The sequence below is a fragment of the Hyperolius riggenbachi genome, chromosome 11 (assembly GCF_040937935.1).
Source record: "Hyperolius riggenbachi isolate aHypRig1 chromosome 11, aHypRig1.pri, whole genome shotgun sequence".
Classification (NCBI taxonomy): Eukaryota; Metazoa; Chordata; class Amphibia; order Anura; family Hyperoliidae; genus Hyperolius; species Hyperolius riggenbachi.
In genome coordinates, this window is record NC_090656.1 from 127,531,046 (window position 1) to 127,542,932 (window position 11,887).

An 11,887-nucleotide genomic window follows, 5' to 3' on the forward strand; every position below is an offset into this window, starting at 1 on the left:
GTACTTAGTCGATCCTGGAAGCAACAGGTTGTTTCCAGGATCATTTACTGTTAGGGGGTGAAAAAACGCAGCACACAAGGAAGTACTGCCAAAAGGCAACATTTGCAAAGAGACGCCAACCAGCTGGTTCAGGACGTCTGAACCAAGCTTTACTTCTTAAAGAGAACCTGTACTGAGTAAAAATATTTAAAATAAACACATGAGGTAACTTCAAATGAACATTACACAGTTACCTTGCCATCAGTTCCTCATAGAAGCTCACCATTTTCTTCTGACAATAATCCCTTCTAGTTCTGACAATATTTTGTCACATCTGAAATATATCAGTTGCTGTCAGTTATAGCTGAGAGGAAAACTGATGTACCAGGTAATGTCCATGTTTCCCTATGGCTCAAGTGGGCGATGTTACAGTTTAACTGTGTGCTGACCAGAAAGCTGTTATGGGTAATGGCCATTTTCAAAATGGAGGATGGAAAATTCCCTTGATCACAGTGAACAAACAGGACGCGGGACAGGAGAAAGACACTGAGGAGTAGACTACATGGAAGGTAAGTATGACTTGTGTATGCTTATTTTGACTTTTAATTTTCAGTTCAGGTTTTCTTTAACTTCACTACAGTCTTTGAAGCCAGTTACAGATCTAAGCAATTTGGTGATCCCGCAGCAAGGGAGACTGCTGTGCGATCACCGCAGAAATCAGCACTCATATGACCCAGCGCCAATAGGGTCATATGCATAGGACCGCCCCTTGCTTAATGATAGATACCCTGCTGGGCAGAAAGTATATCACTGGAATTCCCATCACACTCCCATCATGCACTGCGTCGCCCATTGACTTGCATTACTGCATGATCCGTGAGGTAGGCACAATTCATACGGTAAACACGCAGCAGACTTTGCAGCGGCATTGTGGCGATTTGGATACTTCCATCGCATTGCGTCGACTAAGCAAGTCTCCATAGACTAGCATGAACCTTGCGATGAGCTGCAGCGGGGAAGACTATCGCGATGCAACATGTCGAGTGTACAAGTCAAAACTAGTGTATTTGCTTACCTGTAAACTTTATTTCACCAAGTTTATGAATAGCTGGTCATCAACTGTGATCAGAGATTTCACACACAGCAGGTGATAAAGTTTTCTGTTTCTTTACAAATCTGCTCCAAGACCAACCTGTAGGTCTCCCACCTGTGACTGAGCAGCAAGAGAACCTCTCTGCCCAGCTGCCTCATCAGTTCTGCTCTGATCAGTCCAGCTGTATCCAATGCCTCATCTAGCATTATCATATCACAGTAAATTCATTGTGCAGCCTTTAGACAGAAAAAGTAAAAAACACACATATACATTCTGCTGCTGACAATACGCACTTTTCTTCCATAGCAAATATAGTTCCAGAGATACAAATACCCGAGCTATTCCGCCTAATAAAGGGAGCCTTGGTTGATTTCTGGAAACATTTCCAATCAATTACAGCAAATGTCAGTAGAAAGTGCTGCCTGGCCGCCTGTCAGTGCGCTCTCTCCTCTCCGCTGTACAGGAACTTGTTGATTGGGGTAGGATGGGAGTTGCACTTGTGAGCAGTGGCGTCAGGTGACACACTGACAGTACTGCACAGACAGGACAGATATGCTCTATACAAAGCACACACATATATACACAGACAGACAGATAGCGGTACCTGGCGGGCTGCGGCTGGCTGGCTCCTCACCCTGTGCGATCTGCTCATTCCTCTCCAGCAGTTCTGGCCATTTGACTCGCTCGCCTCCCCTCCTGGCCACTAGGGGGAGCAGGAACACAGCGAGACAGACTGCACGGCTGGTAGATAGGACTGCGCACACTCCGGCCGAGGCTGCAGGTCACGTGGTGACGGGAGACGCTTCCGAGCAGCGTGAGAAGAAGCACCGGAGCGAGGTGAGATGTCTGATCTGCAAGTGTTGGGGATAGAGCGCTGATACATGGAGACCCGGTTTTCCCGTGTGCCCGGAAACTGAGCTAGACTGCTATATAATACATGGCAGCCCCAGGGTAGACAGGCAGGAAGGGGATTAATAGTATGTGAACCAGGCAGCCACAGGACTGGCAGGAAGGGGACCAGTAGTGTATGGACCAGGCAGTCACAGAACAGGCAGGAAGGGGCAGCCACAGGACAGTTAGGAAGTGGACCAGTAGTGTATGGACCAGGCAGCCACAGGACAGGCAGGAAGTGGACCAGTAGTGTATATGGACCAGGCAGGAAGGGGACCAGTAGTGTATATGGACCAGGCAGGAAGGGGACTAGTAGTGTATGGACCATGCAGCCACAGGACAGTTAGGAAGGGGACCAGTAGTGTATGGACCAGGCAGCCACAGGACAGGCAGGAAGTGGACCAGTAGTGTATGGACCAGGCAGCCACAGAACAGGCAGGAAGGGGACCAGTAGTGTATATGGACCAGGCAGGAAGGGGACTAGTAGTGTATATGGACCATGCAGCCACAGGACAGTTAGGAAGGGGACCAGTAGTGTGTAGATCAGGCAGCCACAGGACAGGCAGGAAAGGGACTAGTAATGTATGCCACAGGACAGGCAGGAAGGGGTCCAGTAGTGTATATGGACCAGGCAGGAAGGGGACTAGTAGTGTATATGGACCAGGCAGCCACAGGACAGGCAAGAAAGGGACTAGTAATATATGGCACAGACAGGAAGGGACAAATAGTGTAAGCAGTGTTCCCACCAACACTTCAGGTTTTGTATAAAGCCACAGAGGTAGTAAGAACCCATTCACACCTAAGCGTTAAGCAGGTGATTTCTGCCAATAGCAAAAGTGCCAGCCCTTTTTTAAAGGGCTAGTCCTTTATTACCCTATGGCAGTGTCCTCACTGCCACGACTGGCACTGATCGTGGGCATTTTGCGATTAGCACCAATCGCAAACCTTACCTGCAGCATTTTCTGGGTGATTCAGCAGCGATCGCAGTACAGTGCTTATAAAGCGCTAAACGTGATTGCTCTGAAATTGCGGACGTGCACAGTGATTTTTACCACGCTAATCATGGCACAATCACTAGAGCTAAGTGCTAGCATTAGGCACTTTGAGTCCAGAAACCCACTAGGAGTGATTTCTAATTGCTGGTGATTTGAAAAAGCTCTTGCTAATGCAATGCTATGGTGGATTTTAATAAAATCACATCGCTCAAGTGGGATCACACCCATAGCCTTACATTATCAAGAGTTTTTAAATCGCAAAAAGCTCAGAAAAGTGCTTCTATTGGGTTTCTGGCCTTAAAGGAGAACTGTAGTGAAAGGTATATGGAGGCTACTATATTGATTTCCTTTTAAGCAATACCAGTTACCTGGCTATCCTGCAGATCCTCTGCCTCCAATACTTTTAGCCCTAGACCCTGAACAAGCATGCAGCAGATCTGGTGTTTGACATTTTTGTAAGATCTGACAAGATTAGCTGCATGCTTGTTTCTGGTGTGATTCACACTACTGCAGCCAAATAGATCAGCAGGGCTGCCAGGCAACTGGTATAGCTTAAAAGGAAATCAATATGGCAGCCTCCATATACCTCTCACTACAGTTCTCCTTTAAGTGCAAATGGGCCCTTAAACAGCTCTGCTGCAACACTAATTACCCCACCTGTGATTGTGTGTAGTTTCCTACAAAACATGTACTGTTCGTGGGCCTTGAGGACAGGGTTGGAACTCTGCAGTACACAATACATGCATACATATGACTATTGTAGGGACTGGATTGTGAGCCTCTCTGAGGGACAGTTTGTAACAAGACTATACTCTGTACAGTGCTGCAGAAGATGTTGGCGCTATATAAATAATTAGCCATATGCTTGTTCCAGGGTTTGACTCAGACACTACTTATGCCAGAAGATGAACACGGCTGCTAGGCAACTGGCATTGTTTACATGGAAATAAATATGGCAGTCTCCATATGCCTCCCACCTCGTGTTCCCTTTAGGCTGCTTACACACAGGGACGTTACAGGCGCACGTTAGTGCGCCTGTAATGCTCCCCCAACGCACAGCAATGTAACACAAGTGGGCTGTTCACACAGCCCACGTTGCGTTACATGTAACGCTGCACGTTCTCCCGAAAGTGCAGCATGCTACGGCGTTAGAGCGGCTATAGCCGCGTTAGACTGTTTGCACATGCTCAGTGGGGGGCAGAGAGGAGGCGGGGAGAGCCAGCTGCAGTAGCCGCGCACATGGCTACTTAATATTCACTGCACTGGTGGCAGCTGATTGGCCGGCTGGACCATGTGATGCGGAGTGTCTCGCTCCGCATCACGTGGTCCCGCCGGCCAATTAGCGCCACTCTGGGAGACCTTATAGGGATAGAGCCGCCTAACGTGGCTCACTCTACCGTCCTATCTTGCAGCACCATACGTTGTGTTAGGTGCACGTTATGCGACCTTAACGTGGCACCTAACGCAACGTCTTGGTGTGCAAGTAGCCTTAATGCTGTCTGTTCTCTCTAATGCTGTCTGTTCTCTCATTGGCTTTAATATGAAACCTGGCAGTCTGCTGTACATAACTGAGGGACAGTTGAGAAAACTTGACTGATGGGTGATGAGTTAATGTTTTTTTTTTTATTTTTATTCATGATAGGACTGATGTTTTTAAAATTGTAATAAGTAAACTCTGAGGAACTATAGATTTATTTATTTATTTTTTTACATCTTTGATCTTTCTTAAAATGCATATAAAATGAAATGACTCTACAGAAAAAGCCCCTCAAATCAGGTCAATAACGGGCCAATACAGGAATTGTAACAATACATATTGGGTGCCAACAGTCTGAGCTGACAGATCATTACAGAGATCAGGGAGCTTTAGGCACATCTGTGCACACTCTAGATTTTTGGCCATAATAATCATAACCAATCATTTTGGATTAGGAAAATATATAACGTTTATATGCATTTCAATCAATCTATAGACTGGCCACACACACACACACACAGGCGCGCTGAACAAGCATGCAGCAAATCAGGTGTTTCTGGCATTATTGTCAGATCTGACAAGATTAGCTGCATGCTTATTTCTGGTGTGATTTAAGGTACCCATATATCAGGCGATGATGGACAAATCTCTCTCTAGTGAATTCTGATTAGAGAGAGATCTGTCGGCCGCCCATACACCGCAGGCCGATTCCCGATCAACCATGCTGAAATTGATCTGGAATCGGCCTTTGTGCACCGCATCCGCTGCCTCGCCTCCCCCGGTGCCCAGTGTTATATAAATGACCTGTGCACTGCTTGTCCTCCACTAGCCCTAGGCGCACTCATTGCTCCATACACACGCCCCACACGAGCCCCCGTTACTTGGTGACCATGTGGGGCGCATGTATGAAGTGAGGAGTGTGCCCGGGGCCCGCAGCGGACAATCGGAGGCTGCAGACAGGTGATGTTTTAGCATGCAATGGGCACCGAGGGGGGGACATTAAACCTTAGTGGAGACAGTGCTGGGGGTTTCGGCACTCGTCTTGATATCGCTCACCGTTACCATTGTGCACCCGATTCAGCAAGTTGGCCCGACTTCTTGCAGCATGTCCGATTGATAATGCGACCAATTTCGGCCCAAAATTGGTCGCATTGTCGGTCGGACATGCACTTGGCGGCACCAATTTTCCTCCAATTCTGACTATAGTAATTGAATCAGATGGTCGATTGGCCGCCAAGTCACCTGATGTATGGCCACCTTTGGACACTACTACAGCCAAATAGATCGGCAAGGCTGGTATTGTTTAAAAGGTAATAAATATTTCACGTCTCAATATACCAATCACTACAGTTGTCCTTTAACAATGTGGTTTTATTTTTTCTAGTAGTTTTTACTTTACACTTTAATATTGAGTCAGCTGCATGTTTTAATTTGAATCTTTGAACAAATATTCCCCATAGAGGTACCAAAGATGAGTGTTATCTGCAGCAATCTTCTTGCTTTGTGTAATCAGGCCAGTGCTGACAGCTGCGTTGTGTCCAGAGAAGCTAAGTAGCTGTGCTCTGATCACTCCATGGACAAGCTGATTCCCAGGCCTGTTATAGTTTCAGCAGACTGTACTCCTGAGGGCTGCCCTGCCCTGTGAGGGAGCACAGACAAGTCTCAGAGGAGAAGTTATGTAGCTGCATCTTATCACAGCATGACCCAAATTCATTTTTTTTCTACCCTTAAGGACCTCACCAATATGATTATCCCAGTCAGATGTTTCACATGTGGGAAGATTGTTGGAAATAAGTGGGAAGCATATCTTGGACTCCTGCAGGCCGAGTATACTGAAGGGTAAGTAAAGTTCATTTAGTTCATTCCTGTAGTTTTCACTCATAACCTTGCTTAGCAATCGGGCTTGGTGAAAGGCTTCAAACCAGGTATTTTCTCAGGGAGCCGCTCACCTCAGTTTTACTGGTTAAACTTTTGCCATTTTTATGTCTAGTGCCTGTCACTGGTGTTTTATATCAAGTATTCTGTCTTATCAGGAGCAAAGCAAAAGAACTCTTAGTAACCCATTAGGACTTTAACTTGGGCAGTACTTCTGGTCATCTGAGCTGTAACTGTTTATGTGCACAGTGTAAAAGATGGTTCCAAGTTTTCCCCAGTGCAAGGTACCATACTTTTTGCACCCCACCCCCAGCTGTCTCCCCTCCTAACCTACTGCTGCCCTTGAACCCCCCACCCAGTATACCCCGTGCAGTGTTCTCCCAAGGCACTTTTAGCCGGATGCCCCACCCATCTAGTTTTGATGAGCACCCGGCTGTCATTGGCTCACTGCCTCCTATGCTGTAAGCAGAGTTGCGCACAGAAGCACTGGCCCTGCATTCTCTCATTTTGCCCCACCCAGCTACTTATTCATGCCACCCGGCTGGAAAAAAAAAATCTGAGAACACTTCTGTGCCAAATGCTGCAGCAGGCATTTATTTTTAAAAGCAAATGGACTTGAAGTGGCATGATGAGAAATTTAAACTGATGTAGTGCTAGCCCTATGAAGAATGCCCCTTTCTGTTTTCCAGTACAGCAAAAAAAAAAGTGGGCATGTAACTAGTCACTGCTTTATCAGGAAGTCCAGAAATTCCTGTCTAGCCCATGGTCATAACCTCTCAAACAGTGAGTCCACACACTTCTACCGCAAACATGCCTGTCCAACCGATAATTATGCATATGACGGGAAAGGGGGTTGGTAGATATAATGCCAGGCTGACTCAGGTTATCCAGTAGTGCTCAACAGACTATTCTCCACTAAGTCACTGGCATTGTTTTATTGCCTCTTTGAAAACAAATGTTTATGATGTTGGTATCTATAACTTCTCATGTATCATTTCTGTCACTTACAGAGATGCACTGGATGCTTTAGGCTTGAAGAGGTACTGCTGCCGCCGTATGCTGCTGGCTCACGTGGACCTGATAGAGAAACTGTTAAATTATGCTCCATTGGAGAAATGACAAGGGAACTTTCTTGCTAGATGCTGGCCTCCGCTATATGCACAATCTGAATATGCCAGGACATTCCTGTATTTCTTACAAACTGAATATTCCAATGATTTTTACTTAATAAAGATGACTTTTGTATACTGGTAATTTGGATTTATTGTAGTAGTTGGTCTGTGAGTAAATCTTTACATTTTAAACTTCAAAAGTACAGTATTTTTTCACTCCTTAAGCCACACTTCATCAGAAAACCCACCCATTCCCTCGGATAGAATGCTTTTCAGTAGGACCAGCAGGCCCCATCTTTCCCATAAAGCTAATAGTGGTCCTTTGTGGCCTCTGCAGAGTAAAAGCGGCAGCAGAGCACACTCACCAGTCTGTCTGACACACTCCTTACTGTTTATGTCCTCGCGTCTTCATTGTCGCTGGTGCCACCATGTCGCATGTGCGTACTCTCTTACATATACTGACTGATCACAGAGGGGGTGCCACGAGGATGAAGACAGAAGGTCATGGACAGGTGAGTGCGCTCTGCTGTCACTAGTCTTCAAGGGTAGCGGGAGACGACTATTAGCTGTGGGGGGGCAGCTTGTGGGGAGACCTGGCACTGGCCCGCTGTGAAACGCCTGCATCTTGGAGATGCACTTTGTCTTTTTCCTACTATAAACCGACATACTGTACATCTTATGTAATGAAAAGTATGTTTGTTTTTCTTGCCTTTATGGGGATCACTGTGCAGAACGATTATATCATGTCTGCTTTTTCAAGGCAGTGCATAGCTTCACTGCACATATCCTTGTTCATCTTACCCATGCTCCTGTAATAAAGAATAGCTGCTCTCTCTACCTTAATGATCCCAGTGACTTCATTGATTGGGCTGCTGCATTTTCCCTTTTTTTTGGGGGGAAAAAAGACGACTTGATCTTAAGCTTTGGGTTCATACTTTCAATTACTGTTGCCTGGCAGATATTGGAACAATCACATGGGTGACCGTAGGGGGCCAAAGCTGTACAGATATGCATTCTGTCAAAGTGGAGGGACGCTATGCAGCGCATGACAGAGGGGGCATATCGAGGGAGAGAACAATACCATCAGGCTGCATTCTGGTGAAATGACCTTGCAAACATTTCAAGGGGGGGGGGGAAGGTGCCAAACACCCACTAGAGTCCCAGCTAAGGCAGTCTTTAGCAGCCGCCTCCTCCAAGTTTAATTTTAAAGTAAACTTGAGATAAATGAATGGAGAGGTGGCGGAGGATGTCGAGGGAGCGATCAGGCCGGAGCAAGCCACAGGTATGTATACATTTTTCTATGTATTTTAAAGGGGGAAAAAGTTCTCTAATTTCATCCCCTATAGTTTTAATATAAACACTGCTACTGTACATTAAACTCACACATTTTATCCACCTATTTGTCCTGGTTATCAAAAGATTTTAATTATGTCCCTAGTACAAAGTATGGTGACAATATAGTATTTGGAAATAAAGGTGTATTCTACGGTTGGTTTTTTTTCACTTTTTTTGCGCGCGCAGCAGCACTGTCTGACTTATAAAAACATCCTGGAGCCATTAAGAGGCTCTAGCAGGACGTTTTTATAAGGCAGCTTGTCATTGTGGTTAATGATAGTCTCAAGCAAACATCTGGTGTCAGTACAGGTTCCCCAGCTGAGACTCACTGATGACATGCTTCCTTTGCTGACATTCATTTGGGTGTGTGCTCACTGCACCTAACCTGGGACGCCACCATAGACATGTTAGGTCTATAGCAGCGCAGTGGGATTATCGGTGTAATTCAGGTACTGGTGATAGCTGGACCGAAAGTTCCCGCCGAGTTGCTACGACTCGGTGTGGAAAAGTACAGTATTTAATGCTGCCTGAAATGACAGCTGCAATAGGGTAAGCCATCATTTGGCTCATCCTGTGCCCTATTGACCGTGTGACGAAACCATATGTACTTGTCAACAAACCAAGTGACGGTTCATCTCTCCAGCATGGACAAAGGCAGTAATAGGGAAACAGTTTTCCATACACTGGTACAAGGTTAAAACCTCTGTCCACATTTTTGCTACTGAATTCTGCAGTAGATATTTTTTTTCTTCATTTCTTGTCACTAGGACAGAAAGTGATGGATAAATCCTATCACAAACACAGCAATAACAACCTGGTCATTCCATTGCTGGCTTGCAAAGAATGTGACCTTGCAGTACTTACTGTTCAACTGGCCAGAATTTCTGTCTTTCTATAAGAATTACATGAAGTATATTTATTCTCCTTGCGGTCCTTACGTTCTATTCCCGGATAAGAGTAAAATAATTAGGGAGGAAACTCCCTCTTACGCCTCACCATCTTGTAGATGGAAGAGATGTAAGACCCTATTTACACTTAATGCATTGCATCTCATTTTGGCAACTAGGATGCAAGGCGACACAACTCAACGCAACACATTAAGTGTAAATATGGCCTAAAGGTTCATTCACAATTAAGTGTACCTGAGATGGGGAACAAGAGAAAATAAAATAATTACTGAAAACAAACAAAACTCCAAAAAGCCCAATTGGTGGTGAAAAAAACAAGATATAGATCATTGCATTATGATTAGTAGTGATTAAGCTATTGGCAAATGAAAGGGATGAGCACTGAAAGGTAAAAATCGCTCTTGTCCGTTAGGGTAAAAACTGCTTTGGGGTGAAGTGGTTAAAGCAAGCCTGTGATCATGAGGGTGGCTCAAATATGAATGGGAAGCCTCTGGATGGCTTACCTCATCAAGCTATGGCTGCCCAGGTACTTCTGGGCAGGCTCCCGACTGTGTAAAAGTGCATTCTGACTGGGCATACATGACTAAGGTCTGTCCATGCCCAGTAGAACAAAGTACTCGTGTATAAGGGGCTGCATTACTATAGATCGTATTTGCACATACCCAGTTGATATGCACACGGAGCGTGGCCACAAGAAACATTCTACAAACTATGTTAAGAAGGAACAGTGGCCTGCAGGAGGATGGGGGACGCCTCTGGATTATCCAGAAGCTTCCTACTATACAGAGATCTATTTTTATACTTTTATTTTGTTTCAGGTACAGTTTGACTATCCTATTGAAGGATTATGATCTAGCCTTAGAGCAGACCTGCCAGAGTACAATTATGGGGGTAGATATAAACAATTAGCACTCCAGGAATTATGGAATATTTCCCTAAACTTCTTCCCAATGTTTGCAGCATTGATGAAACTTGATCCTAAACATTCACCAGTGCTATTTAGTAGCTTTTGCTGCATTTTGTAATTACATTTTTACATAGTTATTTTGGTTGAAAAAAGACATACGTCCATCAAGTACTCTTACTCTTGCTTTATATCAAATATAGTAAAAAATGGGGCGGTCAAAAATATTAGCCCTGTGTGAATGTTTGCTTTCAAACCCATTTACAGTAATTAACCAATCAGTTTTCAAACCACACCTGTGCAGTCAGTTAGCGTCCTAGTGACATTCAATCAGCATAAAAACAGCACCTGAATACATGAGGTGGACTACTGTTGCATGCCAAAGGCAAAAGAAATCAGTCTGGAGCTCAGAAAGAGAATAATAGAGGCTCATGATAAGGGGGGGAAGGCTACCCTGCCATTTCCAAGCCGTTTACAGTGTCTCTAGATCTCTAGAACTATTGTAATTGTTAAGTGCAAGGAGAAAGATTCTGTAAGAAACAAACCTAGCCATGACAGTAAGCGCAAGATGTCTAGAAGTCTGGAGAGTAAAATAGAGATGTCAGCACGTAGCCCTGGACATCTGCCAAGATGATTGTTGCTGACCTAGCCTTTTCTGGAGTTGATGTTTAAAGGAATAGTAGAGGTGGGCTTCAGGGCCATCATCCCAGAAGATGAACATTCAAAGGGTAAAGATGAGTTTTGGAAGTCTGTTTTGGTCTGATGGGACCAAACTGAAGCTGTTGCTCATGTTTGGCAAACAAAGGGAGAGGCCTTCAACCCTAAGAACATTGTTGGGCAAGACATTTTTGAAGAAAGTGGTATGCCTGACAGTGTCGGGCATGCTGCTCAGGAGGTTTCCCTACGTACAGGAGTTGGCCTGAAAGATAAATCGAATTTAAACCAAAATCGCAATCACCAAGATCACAATTTCGGAATCGTCAAAGTGGCAATTATCGCAATCACGTCATTTCCACATGGGAGAAGTTTGAAGAAGTGGCTTCAAACCTCCCCAAAGTCCCGGTGCGTGCGGCCCGCAGCGTTGGACATACCTTCCGCACGAGTCCAACACTGTCCGTCCTCTATTGTCATCTGCTGGCTCTTGTGCTTGGCAAAACTCCGGGTTCCTCTATGTCAGAAGACATACAGGAAGTATTTCGTGCATTAGAGCCTGCAGGAGGTGAAGTGGAAAGACGGGCATCGCTGGACTCGTGCTTAAAGCTGTGTCCAGAACTGATGCAGCTTGGGGGACAGAGGAGACACAGAGACAGAGCGGGCA

General features: G+C 45.3%; 1 protein-coding gene and 1 long non-coding RNA gene across 4 annotated transcripts in view; one reads left to right on the forward strand and one right to left on the reverse strand.

The window, feature by feature from the left end:
• The window catches only part of LOC137538716 (uncharacterized), a 793,867-nt gene extending 791,739 nt beyond the window's left edge, over positions 1 to 2,128 (reverse strand). For all 3 annotated transcript variants that reach the window (XR_011024866.1, XR_011024867.1, XR_011024868.1), the window contains exon 1: positions 1,677 to 2,128. This is a non-coding gene — a long non-coding RNA (uncharacterized lncRNA). The remainder of the gene's footprint in view (positions 1 to 1,676) is intronic.
• Positions 1,618 to 7,564, forward strand: POLR2L (RNA polymerase II, I and III subunit L). The gene is made up of 3 exons (XM_068261018.1): positions 1,618 to 1,909; positions 6,168 to 6,274; positions 7,321 to 7,564. Exons 1-3 carry the CDS (start codon positions 1,625 to 1,627, stop codon positions 7,427 to 7,429), a joined length of 501 nt encoding a protein of 166 aa, XP_068117119.1. The 5' UTR covers positions 1,618 to 1,624; the 3' UTR covers positions 7,430 to 7,564.
• Positions 7,565 to 11,887: the final 4,323 nt, after the last annotated feature.